Below are 17037 nucleotides of genomic sequence, written 5' to 3' on the forward strand. Positions count from 1 at the left end.
AAGCATCTGATTTAGTTAGCTGTGGATTACACAGTCTTAGTTCACTCCATAATACTTTGGGAATACCAGAAGAAATCATGAAATTTGGAAAAAGACTGGGAAGACATTTAGCTAAGTGGGGTGTACTATATTTATGTTCTGTTCTCATGGCTCATGGGGAAAGACGTCATCAACTGTGTTATTCTGCTTTTTATTCTGTCACATTGTTGAATAATGATTTTGGTACTGTTATGCTGGTTACGGGATCTGTCCCTGAGGATGGCAGTAATGTAATAAATAATAGTGAAGTGATCCACATATAAGTAGATATGTGATGTTTTGTTCTAAAAATTGCCTTACTGTTGCAAAGGACGCTAATTCTACAAAGCTATATATAGAGAATTCCAGTGAAAGAGCTGCTTGTCTTTTTCTGGAGCCCAGGTCGGATCTTATTTTGGCTCTGAGCTCTGCCCACTTGATGTGAACCGTGATGGGGAGACAGATCTTCTCCTTGTTGGAGCTCCATTTTATCACATCCAAGGGGAAGAAGGAAGGGTTTACGTCTATCGCCTGGAGACAGAGGTAAAAACACTGGTAGCGTAAACACTCCATGTTGGGGATTTTCCAACCATGCCTAAGTAGTGACAAATAAAACATTCCTCCTTTGTGCTCTCACTGAGTGTGCGCTCCCTGTATGGTAGAGGACTGCAGGATGAAGCCAGCAGTCCTGTCTTAGTCATTAGAATATGAAAGAGGAAAAAAATAAATAAAACCATTCTGTAGCTAAGGTACACTGATATCACAGTGTGATAAAATCATGTCTTTTGCCTGTACATAGGCAATTTTTTGGTGTACACTTTGCTCTTCCAAACAATGTTTTTTGCAATGTTTGCAATAAATGTATACATTGGTAGCTGCTAAAACTTTACTTCCCAGGACTTGCAGAAAACAAAATGTTTTGTGAGCCCAGCTACTGGATCCAGTATACCAGATGCATATATCCAGGATATAAGTTAATTGCGTCATTTTGAGTGAGAACTTAACGTGCAGACCAGGGTGAGCTCTCGTTGGTGCACTGCTAAAATTTGCTCAGGGAACATACCAAATTGTTGGAAGCAGAAAACAGTCTGGGCGTCCATTAGAATTCAAACAACTTGCACCCTCTTGTGGCTTATTTCTGTAACGTGGTGGAGAAACAAGTTTGTCTCGAAATAAGCAGTGGATCAACTCAATCTGCTCATGATTTAAAAACAGATAGTACCTTAAGTCTGTCTACTTGCATAGGGCTGTCCAGGGACACTGCTTCTGTGGGAGAATTTGCATGCAGTTGGATCAAGCTTTTGGTCTGAAAATTAGCTGTTATCTTGAATTTCTTATTGTATTGTTTAGGGGTTACAATTGTTCTAAAGGGATTTCTCTCTTGGGTATATTTCAGACTGGTTCATTCACCTTGGAAGGACATTTAAATGTGCAGGTGACCACTCAGTTTGCAAGATTTGGGTTTACTGTGGCCAGCATTGGAGACATCAACGGGGATGGATATGAGGATATTGCAGTTGGAGCCCCCCTTGAAGATCATCTTTCAAACAGTTCCTCTTTTGGCAGCATTTACATCTTTAATGGTGAAAAGGACAAGATCAAGAGCTCTTTTTCTCAAGTATGTGTCTTGTTGGGACTTGCCTCCAGTCCACTATGGGAGGGAAAAGCTTGTGTTTCTGTAGCAACAGGCTGGGAGGAAGGACTTTCACATTACATTCCCATTGATGAATGAGAAATTTGCAGGTGTTGAATGGTTTATGTAAGTCCACAGGCTTCTGCAGCAGACCTGCTCCTTAATTGCAGTTATTCACTTGTCCGCTTAGGCCTGGATTAGACCTGGATTCATGTGCTGCCTATAGAAAAATATATTCTTTTGCAAGCCTGCCCATCTATTACAGGAAGTTAATAGCCAATATTTTGTGTGTCAGGAGTGTTGCAAAATCAACCTCACAACAGTCTTATGAAAGAAAGTGTATTTTTCAAAGGACAGGAGGGAGATCCTGACTTATATTTGCTGTTGTGTCTCTCCTATTAGAGAGTAAAAGCCTCTGAAATATCAGCAGGACTCCAGTATTTTGGACAATCCATTGATGGTGGCTTTGATTTCACTAATGATGGTCTCCAAGATATTGCAGTAGGATCACTGGAGAATGTAGTTGTACTCCGGTAGGTAATGAGTGCTACTTTTTAGTATGTTGGGGAAATGTTTCAAAGACATATTTAGAATCTGTGTTCTAAGCACTGTGTAATGATTCTATTTTTAATTTGGCATTGGACGGACATAAAAAAAAAAAAAATATCTTTCCCAGTGCTAGAAGAAATCATATAAAATGTAAAGCTGTTAGCTCAAGTTGCAAAGGCTTTTGCCTTTGAATGCCTAAGGCTTTGAGCAAGTATGAGATAATGAACATTAAGATCTATGTTAATTGGTTAACATCTGCAATTCAGCACTGATGGTTTTAGTCATATAGACAAAAAAATCTTCTTGACAGACCTTGTCTTATTTTCAATCAGATGTCTGGTAGCTGAATGACTTGTGGAGTTTGCAAGGGCTAAGACATGATGGGCAGATTTGATTTTGTTCTTGCGTTTTGTATTTGGAAACAAATTGTTGATAAAGAGAGAATTTTTACCGCTAGATAATGAGTTCATCTAATGGAAACATAAACAGTGAGTTTAATTCTGAAACTCTAGCTATATTGGTGTATTTTGGCTGTCTGTTCCTTCAGGCTCATGGGATTTTGTACATTCTCAATGTTCCCAGCAGAAACTGGAACTTCTGTAAATAGGCTAGCTTGGTCCAGGTGAAATATCATGGAAAAGCTGAGCACTTTTTAAGCTTGCTGCCAGGATTTCTTAAAATATTTTTTTCCTGAATGTTTCAAAAATTTAATTCTGTTTCTTATTTGTTCTTCACTGACTAGCTCGAGACCAGTTGTTCACTTTCTCACCAGTATGAGATTCAACCCCGAGAGAATATTAATTTTCCAGAACAGCAGCATTGTTACAGCAAAACTGTGTTTCAATATAATCTCAGCTTTACCAGTGTCTCAACAAGGTAATAAATGGGAATTGTGATCAGACTAAAATCTATGGTCCTACACCATATTAGAAACTTGGCATTGTAGACAACTTCTGGTACATCTAACAAAGAATTTTGAAAATCTTGCATATTGAAAGTTTAGACTGAGATACAGATCCTTTGTAGGGTGCATGAGTAGGCAATGTAGGGGGTCAATGTAAAAGCTTTTCCGTTTTGCTTGACTTGTGGGAAGATGTTGGAAATATATCACCATGTTTTTTCCTCCTCTGTGAATGCTGGAGCTACAGATCAGAACTCTGTTCCCCTTCATTCACTGACTCTTTGCAATTGCTTTGTTCTGAGCACACAAGAAATTCCCATCTGTGTTTCCAGTGTTTTCACAGTTATACATTCTCTACACGGTGGACTTAGATGTGAAAATGGCAAAGAAGAGATTACAGTTTAAGGATCAGAACACCACAACAAGTGGAAAGCTCTTAGTCAGAGAGCACACATCATGCTCTGAGCTGCAGCTTTTCACGCTGGTAGGTGATGTTGGTCAGACTTACTACAGAAAGAAGGGTTAAGAGGAAAGGATTTTTAATGGAACCTGCACGATGATTAATCTTCCTTGAAATGCAAAATTACTATAATTGGGTGGTTTTTTGGGTGTTAGACTTGCTGAGCATGTTTTATAGCTGAGGGGGATGTGTACCATTTTGATCTGTATTCCTATAAATCAAACTGTCATCCTTTTGGGTATGTGTGAAGTATTTATAATGCAAGAATTGTCAGAGAGTCATGAAGCTCTAAAGGATTAAAACAAACATAAAGGAAACCATTTTTTACAATGTATAACTGAATCGAGGAACGCATTACCCAGAGGATGTCATGGGATCCAAATGTATAAAATCCCTCAAAAAACATTTGACAAATTTATGGTCCACTGATGGCTACTAAAATCAGTGGCCCAAAGGCAACATCTGAGTCAGAAGGTCCCTAAATATGCCACCTGACGGAAGCTGAAACAGAGATAATGTGTGAAGACTGTTTTGCATTTTAATGCCCAGATATTTTCTCAATTTCATGTTCTTCCTTTCTTGTAGCCATGTGACTTTGACTGTTTTTCCAATGTTTATCTGAGAGTTAAATATGAGCTCTGTGAGAAAAACGATAGTACGGAGTTTGCTGTTCCTGTGCTTGATAAATATCAGCCATCAGAAATGCATTTTCAGGTAATAAAATACTGAAGAGCTCTTCTCTTTCCAGAATGCAAAGTAATTACTATTAAAAAAATAATAATCATGTTTTTCTTAGCCTTTGTATGTTGCCCTCTGCTAACTTTTCTAGTTATTGTTGTTGTATTCCAGGTAGACTTTAGGCTGGGGTTTCCCCAAAACAGATACTCTTAGACTATTAAGAGAATCTCCTCTCTAAGATCCAACCTTTACTTTTGACCACATTCCTCTTGGGCCTCTGTTTAAAATGAGATTAGATGCTACCTGTGACCAAGGCAGATGGGTTTTATGTTTTGTGAAGTACTTTTCGTTATTTGAATGGTGTATTTAGTAGTAACACCTACAAAACTTTTGAGTGAATGGATTTTAAAAATAATGAAAATTAGGTATACATATATAATTTGTTTAGGTTTACTTGTTTCAAAGCAATAGTTGGAAGGCTGCAAACTCCCAATAAACTGAACCTTTAAGTTTGATATCCTGTTTCCTCACTTTTGCAGTTCAGTACAAGCTAATCTGGCTCTTTTTCACAGTTAGTCTAAAATCCAAATCACAAAGCTCTGTAAAGAGGCATCTTTTTGCTACTTAATAGGTGTCTTAAACCACAATTCAATATTTAATTAGCAGTCAATAAAGCATAGGACAGAAAAGTTAGTATCACTTAGCACTGAGCAATAATGAACACTAATCACCATAGTTGCTGTAGTCTTAGGGATTATGATGATACATTTATACCCTAACAATAATTCATGATATTCTTGACTGTTGGTCAGTATTGCTTATTACTTTTGCACCCAACAGCTAACTATTAATTTTCACTGAACTTCTGCAGAAACATCAGCCACAGACAGTAGATTTTTATTGTTTAATAAAACTATTGCTAAAGGAAGTAACCTCATCACTACAAAATAGTGTGCCTGTAAAATGGCATAGCATATGAAAACGTTTATTCAAGAAAAACACATTGTCCCTGGAATAGAAATTAACATTGTTGTCCTGTGGCAACCGAGGTATAAACAGCTGGCAATTATTTAACAAGACCTTACCCCCACTGAAGACTTCATGTCCTAATGAAAACAGAACTTTTCCTGGGAGTTAAATTACAAACTTCACTACTTACTACATCACTAGAGGGTCCTTTATGTCCAACTTCTCCTTAATCGAGGTCATGGGAATTTTGATTTTCAGAGAAGGACCCCCGTATGTATGTGCATACGTAAAGATATGCTCAACCTGCTACCTTGGAAAAATCAGGACTGTTAAATTTTAACTTGATCTGTGTTTGCTTTCAGTTGCCTTACAAGAAGGACTGCAACAAGACCATCTGTACTGCTCATTTAACTTTGACAAGTCAGATCCAGTGAGTCAATGTAGTTGTATTACTTGGATTTTTTATTTAGCATTCATATGACAGGTCATCTTTGTGCATAAGGCATTTTGTTTGCTTCACTATAAAAAGTTACCCTGGAGATTCACTGGAAAGCTAATCAACTGGAACAATGTTTAAAAGCTGTTCATGTAAAAGAGAAATGAAAAAATGTTACCTAAAGTTTGGAGATAACTGCTTTATTTATTTATTAAGAAGAAAGCATTTTCCTACACACCCTGAATAATAATGAATAATTAATTGGGCTGTTGTGTTATCCTATGTGTGAAAGTACCTCAAGGGAGTAATTACCAGAACCAAAATGGGTCTCTTATTTACTAACAAAGCTTAGGAAATTACATGTAACCTAACATTTTTCTCTCTGCTTCTAGAAGAGAATTAGTGGTGGGCTACACTAAAGAAGTGTCCATGAATTTTTTACTAAATAACAGTGGAGATGACTCATACATGACAACTATGGTCTTGAACTATCCTAAAAATCTCCATTTTAAGAAGGTGACAGCCGAGGTAAGATCATAGAACAACTCTTCAGCTAGTTGCAGAAAGAAAACAGTGCTGAAAGAAAACACAACTCAGCCTCCCATTCATTTACTACCTAAGTAAATCTTGAATCAAGGTTGGGGGAGGGACAGTATTTCAGTTGTCAGAAATACAGCCTGAATTACTAGATTTATCTAAGACTCCCAAGCTTTTATTGGGCTACTTGCACCTAATTTGTTTTATGGGAGCAGACAGAATTGAATTTCCCAACAAAAGCCTCCTTGTTCTGTTGGCAGCCATCCTCTCCTGCTATTCACTGTGGCCAGCCAATACCCTTCACTTCTGTGGAGTTATCCTTGAACTGCAGAATTGGGCATCCAGTGTTCAAGAAGACAACTGTAAGTAGAGATGATAATTTTCATTTCTCCCTTCCTCTAAATGGTACTTTGAGTAGCTGTGCTGGCATCCCCTATCTTTACAGTTAGGCCATAGCCCCTCTGCTTTCAAATTCAGCTTGTCACCCACATGCGTTTTCTCAAGACAAGTGATAATTTCCAAATTCCTGTACATTAACTCTTCCACAGAGGAATGCTGAGCAGAAAATACATTAGCCGTCATGTTTTAACAGTATCCTGGTGAGTTAAAGACTGATTTACAGGGTAATCAATATTTTGTTATATCTTTCTCTTTCCTCAAAATAGGCAAACTTCTCTGTGATTTGGCAATTAGATGAAAGTGTATTCCCAAATAAGTCTGCAATCACTGTTAATATCACCAAGTGAGTATTGCTATTTTCACCACTAAATACACTGTAAAAGAAATTCTATAATTCCTATTCAGTATCCATACTATTTATCAGTCACTGGTTTCACAAAATTGTACTTGTCCTTTTCGACCTTCTAAAGTGTTTGGACCCATATAAAAAAAATCTTTCCTTTATTATTTTAGCTTTGCTCTTACTTAATTTCAGTAAAAGATAGAATATCCCTTAAGTTCCTAATTTAAGTATAGTATATATTTAAAACCTTGTGTTTCCTGAACTAGAAAACTTGGGTTCTGACATCCTCCTTTGTTATCAGAGAAAACAGACAAGTAACATAATCCAGCTCTGTTCCAAGTAGAACTATTATTCCAAATAGTCAGGATGAGGATGTATTCATATTATTTTTCTCGATCGGGGCTTTCTAGTATGGGGAAGTTACTATTCCTTTCTTGTCACATTCCTCTCATTAACTTGAATGGGACTGATTAGCAAACAGCACTTTATTAAACAGCATTTTTAAAAAGGAAATGAGGACTCATCTCTGGCAACTTCATTGCAAGCACACTTTAAGGCAAAGGTTTATACATGAGTTTAATGTCCAGTTTTTTTGAAGGGTAGAAGCTTTTAAATTTTGATTAATTAAAGCATTATTACATATTCACAGATTAATGCTGCTTTGTGGGGAAATATTCCAAGGCAACAGCAGCTTCCAAAATCCATAATAATGAAGGGCTACTCCAACATTACTGCAGTACGTTAACCCATAGGAGAGCAGGATGGCACCCCTCCTTTCATAAGTTACTGCACTCTGTGTTTCCATCCCTCTTGTATAGCCAGTATCCACAATTTGGAAACCATAGAAATAGAAAACCAAAGCAGGCAGATGATAAAGCTGTTTCATCAATCCTTTTTTTTTTTTCTTTTAAAGCATAAATGAAAATAGCACCATTCTGACTGAAAAACATGTCCTTGATGTCAGATATGCATTCACTGCAGTTCTTACCAAGTAAGTTTTAAGAATATTCAATTGCATTATATTACTTTAGTCAATTAGAGGAAAAAGGGTTGAGAGGATGCCTGGCAGGATTCCAGCACAATTTCCATCTTAATAGTTTAAAGCACTGCATGTTGTGAAGTTGCTTTCTGTGGTATAAGACAGCAAGAGTCTGGAAGATGGAACAACAAAACATCATAGGGAGATGACTAGGGTCAAATATAAACCCTTAACTATTTAACTGATTAAAAAATACCTTCAAGATTGCTTCAAAGATGCATCTAATTGATAGACTGTATATATGCCCGTATATAGACTGTGTAGCTAACATTCCTGTTTAACAAATTTGATCATGCTACCTCCTTATTACTTAATGCATGTGGGTCATTGGATATACTAATGTTCAATAATAATTAAATTCAATGTTCACTTAGTTTTAATTTATCTTCTTCTACAGGCCAGTTTCTTTAATGTACATGAACGTTCGCCAAGGACTACTTGAAAACAAAGAATTTAAATTTAATGTAAGTATAGCTTCAAATTTAGTTCATCTCATCTGTCTGCAATCAGGAAGAAAGAACACTTACCTTGTGCATTTTATTCTGTAGATAAATGGAGAAAACCCCTTTAATGCTACCATCAAGTTACAGATTTGGGTTCCTGTCAGTGTACAAGGTCAGAACATAGCAACTGTCAAAAATGCATCAGGAACACAGGTACTTCTTTTTTTTTTTTCCATAACACAATACCTCTTCACTGGCCCTTACAGAGGAAAAAAGGTTGTATTATTGCAGATTAGGATTTTTTTAAAGCTACACTACAGAAACTTCAGGAAATTACATTTTATAGCATTATTCCAAGTACATGTTGGACCGAACTGAGCAAAAGTTCATTTTAAAAACTAAGTCAAAAGGTAGGTTTTTCCTCCCTTTGTATCCCTAACTGGGCTAACAATATTTACCTTTGTCCATCTTTTTGTTTGTTTTAATTTGTAAGAAATAAGTATAGTAAGGGAAGAACTTCTAATAATCTAAGTGGAATTCAGGACATGAACTAAGTCTGAAGAAATCTTTTCCCTCCACCTCCACTGTCAAGTCTGTTCCCTTCCACCGTTACCCCTCAAAAAAGTACATACGGAAACATCTTAAAGCTGGTGGCTTTTTTGTGCATTTTTACACATTTTTCATAGCTTACTTTACATACTGGTAACTGATCATAACATTTCTTCATCGTGCCAACATTTAAAAAGACGATACAGAAAAATGACAAAGGGGAAAGGGGCATCGGTGACTTAGTTCTTGGAAGCACTGTGCTCCTTTACTCACTGGAAGAGGCTGCTGCTATGCAAAACTTCACTGGCAGACCCAAAGGTCAGTACTTCTTTATGGAACTTAACGAGCTGCTGCTTTATTTTTCTCATGGCAGAAGTTGATTCTTTTTTCTTGTAAACCATATCTTTCAAAAGTTTATCTGACAAATAGTGCAACCAGAGGACATTGCTGTGTGGATGATAGTCAGTCCAGCTGTTGGAGTTCTCTGCTTTCATTTGCCTGTAGATATCAAACTGGTAGTCTCCTGTGCCTTGGAACAGCTCTTCATCAGTGGAAAGGTCACAAAAAACAGTTAACCCATCTTTCTCTAGCCGAGACAAGGTATAATCTATGATGTTGACATGGATACCTCTTGTGGGGATTGTGCACATCGTCCCATTCAACACATAATTAAGCTCTTTGACATCTGTTTTCTTTACCAGCACATTCCCCCAGTGTAAGTCTCTGTGCTCAAAGTGCAGTTCCTGTTCTGCCACAGCCAGGGAAGCAGTCACCTGGTGCAAAATGCTTTTTGCTGAAGCTACCGAACTCAAGCTGTTTCTCATGTTCTCCAAGTCACTGCCTCCAAATTCAAACTCCAGAACCATGAAGAGTTGCTCTTTCCTAAAAAGGTCTGGCCGATCATTTTCTGATCCTGTTACTTTGTCGTATTTGTCCCAAGCTTCTAAGAGATACTTAGGATAGGCCCCTTGAACACAGTGCACGGAGTACAAGCTAACGAACCCTACAGTCCTGTTCACAGACTCTTCAGATAGAAGACTGAGTTCCTTTGAAATTATTATCTCTGGTAGAATCTCCCCAAAGCGTTTTTGAGATTCACCATTCACTCTTTCAGTCCCCTCAATGGGAATTATTTTTAAGGCCACAGGTCCTCTCTTACTGTCAATCTGGAAAACCTCTCCAAACACCCCTTCTCCAATTTTCTTGCAATCTTTCATCTTATCTAAGGGAATGCACTCCTCAAAAGTGATAGGTCTCTCCTGGTGGCATTCCCCAAACACCTTCTCTGCATCCGTAAGCATTACCTCCAGGACTGAACAGGAATTCCTGGGAGCCAGCAGTACCATGGAAGAAGCAGACAAAGCACAGTACTGAGTCATACTAGAAGTTGGGGTTTCTTGGTGCCCTGTAACCTCGGAATTCACAAAAGGGGTACAAAGGATGCTATTGTAGGAACACTCGTCTGCAGTAACTTTCTTTTTCTTATGGAAGGACAGAGACGCTCGAAGTCTACCCCAGGCATGGGAGTTATTGAGGAATGAAGAATCGTTGTCTCTTGTATCTACAGCCATCTCCTGACCACCCTTCTTCCTTCCTTTTGGTCTCAGTTGTGGTCTGAACAAAGAGTTATTAGTGTGCTGCTGTCTCTTATTTTTGAGTCTTTGGGGACAGAGCCTCATTTGCCTATCCCACCGCCTGGCACTGAAGCCACTGATGCAAGCTCTTCTACAGGCACTTCCCTCTGCAGAACTGACCTTGGTGCTTTTATTTTTATACTCCACCATTCCTTGAGGGCCCAAAGGCGACACTGGCTTCTGGCAGGAAGGTTGAGCGTCTGCCTTTTTGTCAGCTTGCATGCTTGTCAGCCACAGCGACACTTCCTGACGGTTCAAGACCACCACTGGCGTAGGCTGGTGCTTGGTTTTGCCTCTCTGACCGCTCAGGCTTCCTTCCGTTGAATCTCTCTCTACATCATCGCATGGTTCTTCAGCCCTGGCACCAGCATACGGGGTGGAGTGCAGGGGCTCGCCCTTAGTGGGAGGAGTGCTTGTGCTTTGCTGCAGGAACCGGGGTACCCGCACGGACGCCCTCAGAACCCTGCTGGCCCTTTGTGACAGGCCCCTCTCACCGCACCCACCCAAGGCTTTGGACCAAGCCAGCCCCGTCCCCTCCTTGCTCCCGCTCGGCGACGCCTCCACCTCCTCCGCATCTCCCCTCAACGACTGGGGCGTGCTGGGCCCGCTGCCGAGCGAGGCGTCCCGCCCCTCTCGGGGCGACGAGAAGAGCGCCAGGCTGCCCTGCAGCCCCGAGCCTCCCTCCAGCCTGCTGCTGAGCTCGGCCGGCGGCGAGCGGCGGCTACGGCTGGGCGCCAACTGCGGGGTGCTGCAGAGCAGGGGGCGCCGAGCCCCGTGAGACGGCCCCTGGCGGCGGCGGGCGGCGGCGGGCGGCAGCGGGGAGGGCGACGGGGAGCTCAGGACGGCCGGGGCGGGCGGCCGGTTCTCGTTCTCCCCGCTGGCGGCGCCGCGCCGGCTCCGTAGACACCGAGCCCGGGCGGGGCGCTCACACAGCGGCTGCCGGCGGCGCTTCCCGGGCGGAGAGAAGTCGGGGTCGTCCGAGGCGGCGGAGAGGGCGCTGGAGCAGGCGGAGCTGGAGCCGGCCGAGGTGGAGCTGAAGAGCCGCCTGCGGTCCTGAGGCGGCGAAATCCAGCGGGCGGGCTGCGGCAGCGGGCGGAGGTGGCCGCCGCGCCGGGAGTACGTGCGGAGCAGCCGCGGCTGTAGCGGCATAGCCGGCCTAGGCCTGCCCGAGGGGAGCCGCGGAGCCCGCCCGCCCGGCGCCGTTTCAAACGGGGCCTCGCGAGACTGCGGGAGGGAGGCGGGCGGGAGCGGGGCGGGGCGGCCACAGGCTCAAAATGGCCGATGGTGGAACGGAGCTGCGGAGATCATACGGTGGTAGCCCCCTGCTGAGCAGAATCGCCCCGAGCGCCTTGCGCAGGGTGGTGTTCAGGCGGGTTTGGGATATCTCCAGAGAAGAATCCCCAGCCCCTATGAGCAGCCTGTCCCAGCGCTCTGTCACCCTCACAGGAAGGAAGTGCCCCCCTTATGTTGACCTGGAACCTTGTGTGCTTCAGTTTGTGCCTGTTGCCTGTCGTCCTGTCACTGGGCACAACTAAAGAGAGACCAGCTCCATCTTCTCAACACCTTTCCCTCAGACATTTATGTATATTAATGAGGTCTGCAATCAGTCTTCCCTTTTTCAGGCTAAACAGGCCTGGTTCTTTCAGCCTATCCTCATATGACAGGTGCTCCAGTCCTCTAATTGTCTTAGTAGCCCTCTCTGAGCTCACTCCAGTAGTTCCATGCCCCTCTTGTACCAGGAAGCCCACAACTGGACACAGCACTCCAGGTGTGGCCTCACCGGGGCTGAGTAGAGGGGTAGGATCACCTCCCTTAGCCTGCTAGCAACACTCTTCCAAATGCAGCCCAGTTCTTGTGCTATGGGCTGTGGGAGGAGTGGCTGGAAAGGAAAAGGAGCTGGGGTGTTGGTCGGCGCTCGCCTGAGTGTGAGCCCACACTGTGCCCAGGTGGCCAAGAAGGCCAATGGTATCCTGACTCGGGTCAGGAATAGTGTGGCCAGCAGGAGCATGGAGGTGATCGTCCCCTTGTATTCTGCTCTGGTGAGGCCACAACTCAGTTCAGTTTTGGGCCCCTCAGTACAAGAAGGACATCAAGGCCCTGGAACGTGTCCAGAGAAGGGCCACAAAGCTGTTGAAGGTCCTGGAACACAAGTCCTGTGAGGAGTGGCTGAGGGAACTGGGGTTGTTTAGTCTGGAGAAGAGGAGGCTCAGGGGAGACCTTATTGCTCTTTACATCTACCTTAAGGGAAATGGTGGGGAGCTGGGGGTTGGCCTCTTCTTGCAGATAGCCAGTGATAGGACTAGAGGGAATGGCCTCAAGTTGCCTCAGGGGAGGTTCAGGTTGGAAATTAGGAGACGTTTCTTCTCAGAAAGAGTAGTCAGACATTGGAACAGGTTGCCCAGGGAGGTGGTGGAGTCACCGGCCCTGGGGGTGTTCAAGGAGAGGTTGGACGTGGTGCTTAGGGACATGGTTCAGTGGGTGATATTGGTGGTAGGGGAATGGTTGGACCAGATGATCTTGAAGGTCTTTTCCAACCTTAATGATTCTGTGATTCCTCTGGGCTGGGGCTGTCCCAGCCTTCGCAGCATCACCACACTGCTCTGTACACGCATCGGTATCATGGCCAAGGCACTGAGCTGTAACTGTTCAACTTCAGGGTACAACAGAGTGCAGAGTCAGCGATGAACTGGTGCCTCATCTAAGGGACTATTCCAACAGCGCAGAACTAGAGGTGAGCCGGGTTGGTCCCTGCTGCTGTTGCAGCAGTTTACCACGAGGTGACAGGATGGGTACCCGTGGCATCCAGGGAGTTTACCCGCGGTTGACATCCCTCTCGTTGCAGGTCACACAGGACGTGGAGTATCAGTGCGTGTATTGTTCCATCCAAGCAGATAATGAAAACATCACCGTGGCAGCTGAATTGTCCTTAATTAACGCAGACCAGGTATATGCGAAAGACTGCACTTCTCTGGGTTTGTTTGCTAAAATCTGCTAGCTGCCAGGGGTTTCATGCAAGGATTTCTTCTGCATCCCAGCAGAGATTTTGCTCTTCTGTATATGATGCTATTTTCTGACCCTGTGGAACAAAAGTGATGTTTTATTCATGGCAGAGCCTCCCAGGAGGCACTTGGCTCTTAAAAGAGCTGCTGCATTCTCCTTACTTCCTTCAGAAATTGCTGCATGTGAAATGATTGTTTCAGTACCACAAGCTTTGGTCTAGACAATTTCTCATTACTGATAGTTGCATGGAAAGAGATGTATGCAGTGTTCAGCTTGGTGGCAGCACTATACAGGGTAGTTCTCACAGTCTGAAGAAGGATTTGCTGTTGCAACATGCAATGCTTTTTTTTTTTCCCCCCTCCAGAAAAGACTGAAAAGTAACTCATGTTTTGCTCCTTCTACTTCTTACTCCATAGTTCTTGAAAAGAAGAATTGACCTCCTGATCCCTGGAAAAATCACCTTCAACAGGCAACTATATCAGGGGCTGAAAGAAGAGGAACATAATGCTGAGGTATCTGAGCATTGCGCAGGCAGCTTGGTCCTTTTTTAGGGGCAGGAACAAGTGAGAAATCCAGCTGGTTTTGCTGAACCCAGAGAACCAATGAAGTCCCCAGAATTAAATCCTGGGACCTTTAAAGCAAACAGCTTTTCCACTATTGAGTTTAGTGAAATCAGGTTTTGATCATAGGACAAAAACAAAGGGAGGATGTTTGCTAGTGCGTGTCAACAATCTGAGAAGTTCTGTGTTGAACTCTGTTTATCCTCTAACATGTCTGGTTAACACAGAGACCTCTTGTCTTCTCAAGGATTTCAACATGAATAATCCTCCTCTTTCCCTTGGAAACTCATGGTTTTTATTCTGAAGATTGTCACTGGTGACTTTTGTAATCACTGTAAACTCATAATGAAGACTTAGTAAATTTAATTCCCTTGACTAGTCTTGGAATAATAATAAAAAACAAACAAACAAAACCCTTTCATACTGTATTACAAAGTACCTGCAGAGGTAGATTAATGAGGCATCTAGCATAGAGTTTAAAGTTTGAATGCTAGCTCAAACTAAATAGCTTTCTCAGTTAAAAGCTGATGAGAAAAAGATAACTGGGCTTCAGTGTGTGATAATTTGGCCTTGATTCTGTTTCAGATAACTCTTATCTTCCTGAAAGAGGAAGTGTTTGATCCTGTACCTACTGTCATAGGAAGCTCTATTGGTGGACTTCTCTTGCTGTTGTTCATTATTCTGCTCCTCTGGAAAGTGGGTATCCTTCACGCATACACAACAAAACAGATATCGTTTTGTTAGATGCATGCATGTTTTTAAGATTTCTCCAAGTATGAAAGCAGTTTTCTCAAATGCTCATTGAAGGACCTCTGCCACTTACTGTTGTAAGACCTCGATCTTACATTTTGAGCTATTTTGAGCGTTGCAGTATAGCCTCTAAAGACCTATTTTGAAGTGCTTTCCCGAATGCTTGAATGTTTTGAGGTGTTATAGATGTTCTGAAGAGTTTTGAACAATGTCAGCCTTTAGGCTTATAGTTCTGTCAGAAGTCATACCTGGGTTGCATCCTGCATTTATTCATTCACTTACTGCGACTCTGACAGGGAAAAACTTGGAATTTTCTTCTTCTTTTTAAGAAAAGGGAAAAATCAGTGCATTCACAAAGACTTAGCAAGTTCTTTTTTTTTTTTTTCCTCAGTTTGGCTTTTTCAAAAGAAAATATAAGATCATGATGGAGCAAGAAGATACGAGCAAGAAGATACTTCCTGAAGACTAAGCTGGCCAAAGCAGAACCCTCTGCATTCTGTCACCGTCTTTTTGGAAATACCAGAGTCAAAGTCTGGCTAAGATGCAAAATGATTCTTGTTCCCTGAGCTGGGATAGATCTATAGGACTCCAGACTTTGGGACTCCTCCAAGTTCCTGTTCTGACCATAGGGGCCCTGCGCTTTTGGGCAATCTAGTTGCGTGCTTGTTTCATTTGAGCTCACCACTCATCATAGAAGGGCTGTCTGGCATTGATAAACTAGACTCCCCATGACATATTTTGCTTTAATGTAGAAATGCTAGGAAAAAATCAGCTTGGAGCCTGTTATATTGGATTATAGTCTTAATTGTGATGCCGAGTGGTTCTTAAAATGATTTTAATACTGAGTAGCTTCAGAATAGATTAAAATAGAAATAGATTAGTGGAAGCTTCCTATTCTGCTATTGCTAATGAAAATGTAGAGCCAAGCATTTTGCATACAAGTGTATATACTTATATATGAGAATATATATATAAATTTGTCTATTTTAATACAGTAGAATATGTTCCTTGATATCTCTGGTTCTTGGAATGATAAGTATGTATGTGGCGATTTGGGTATTGTACTTTACAGGGTCATTTCTGGTTTTGCATTTTCAGTTGCTTTCAGATCCTGATATGGTCACAAATAAAAATTTGCATTATGGGCCTAATTGTCAATTTAGGCAGTCTCCTCTTGTATGAAATGTCTCCTCTTGGCTTTTTCTGTCATGTTTGGCTAACCAAAAACCTCACAAATCTAATATGTATTTACACACAGCAGTAGAATAAACACAGATTTTTGTCCAGACCTTCAGAAGGCAAAACTGTTCGCTATCTCCTTTGGCTTAACCAGTATTGCCTGATGGAAAACTAAAGTTAACAAGCTGTGGTCTGCCCTTCAGTTTCCTTGTGTAATTTGTGTTTAGTACTTGGATAGTGCTATTAATATATCTCTTCAAAGCTATTACAGAGATCACTTTCATGATGCGTTGGGCATTCTGCAGGCTGTACAACTCTGGATATGTCCCACCTCTAAATTTGGCTGCCAAACAGGTGGAAGTTAAAGGTGCTAAGCACACTGGCCTGCCTGCTTAGCACAAAAGAAAAAACAACCAGAGGAAGGTATTAGCTGAGGAATGTAAGGCCCCCATGTCAGTTTCAGCTGTATAAGACAGAGAGGTGGTGAGAACTTGTGCTGTGGACCAGCTCAGTCAACTCATTCTTTCTTGATTTTTTCTCTCCTCTGGCTGATTGTAGAGTTCCTTGGAGCTGCATACAGGGTGTGAGTCACTCCAAGTCTGTTTACAAGTGTCAGGGATTGAGACTTAATAGGTTCAGAAAGAAAAGTCTCATCTGAATCAAAGAACCACTTATGGCAGGGTTTTTTTATCATAACAGCTCTGTACCATTTGGAAAGAACGTGCTTTGTCTGGTTTGAATGGCTTTACTGTCCCCCCTAACTGTGGTACTCCTCTTTTTTTGTAATATTTTATTTTTTCTTTTTTAAAATAAATTCTTTCAAAAGAACCCTGCCTGTGTATAACACTTCATGATTAAAGGTGGTTTGTGTATTTTGTCGTACCATTTCCCAGGTAGCATTGCAGGTCTCTGGAGCTACTGTCCATCTCTCAGTCCATGTTTTGGTAGAACAATTTGCAT

At 42.0% G+C, this 17037-nt stretch overlaps 2 protein-coding genes across 2 annotated transcripts in view; one reads left to right on the plus strand and one right to left on the minus strand.

Moving 5' to 3' along the window:
* The window catches only part of ITGAE (integrin subunit alpha E), a 32883-nt gene extending 15857 nt beyond the window's left edge, over positions 1 to 17026 (plus strand). The window contains exons 19-36 of the mRNA XM_050714787.1: positions 421 to 561; positions 1415 to 1636; positions 2054 to 2184; positions 2943 to 3076; positions 3434 to 3585; positions 4147 to 4275; positions 5571 to 5638; positions 6037 to 6172; positions 6442 to 6543; positions 6847 to 6923; positions 7837 to 7914; positions 8360 to 8426; positions 8511 to 8618; positions 13245 to 13319; positions 13431 to 13532; positions 14005 to 14100; positions 14734 to 14844; positions 15290 to 17026. Coding sequence (XP_050570744.1) covers positions 421 to 561; positions 1415 to 1636; positions 2054 to 2184; positions 2943 to 3076; positions 3434 to 3585; positions 4147 to 4275; positions 5571 to 5638; positions 6037 to 6172; positions 6442 to 6543; positions 6847 to 6923; positions 7837 to 7914; positions 8360 to 8426; positions 8511 to 8618; positions 13245 to 13319; positions 13431 to 13532; positions 14005 to 14100; positions 14734 to 14844; positions 15290 to 15367 — 2007 coding nt within the window. The 3' untranslated portion in view covers positions 15368 to 17026. The remainder of the gene's footprint in view (positions 1 to 420; positions 562 to 1414; positions 1637 to 2053; positions 2185 to 2942; positions 3077 to 3433; positions 3586 to 4146; positions 4276 to 5570; positions 5639 to 6036; positions 6173 to 6441; positions 6544 to 6846; positions 6924 to 7836; positions 7915 to 8359; positions 8427 to 8510; positions 8619 to 13244; positions 13320 to 13430; positions 13533 to 14004; positions 14101 to 14733; positions 14845 to 15289) is intronic.
* On the minus strand, positions 7309 to 11737 carry HASPIN (histone H3 associated protein kinase). Its single transcript, XM_035561085.2, has one exon. It carries the CDS (start codon positions 11735 to 11737, stop codon positions 9224 to 9226), a length of 2514 nt encoding a protein of 837 aa, XP_035416978.1. The 3' UTR covers positions 7309 to 9223.
* Positions 17027 to 17037: the final 11 nt, after the last annotated feature.

This window comes from Cygnus atratus, chromosome 20 (assembly GCF_013377495.2).
Source record: "Cygnus atratus isolate AKBS03 ecotype Queensland, Australia chromosome 20, CAtr_DNAZoo_HiC_assembly, whole genome shotgun sequence".
NCBI lineage: Eukaryota > Metazoa > Chordata > Aves > Anseriformes > Anatidae > Cygnus > Cygnus atratus.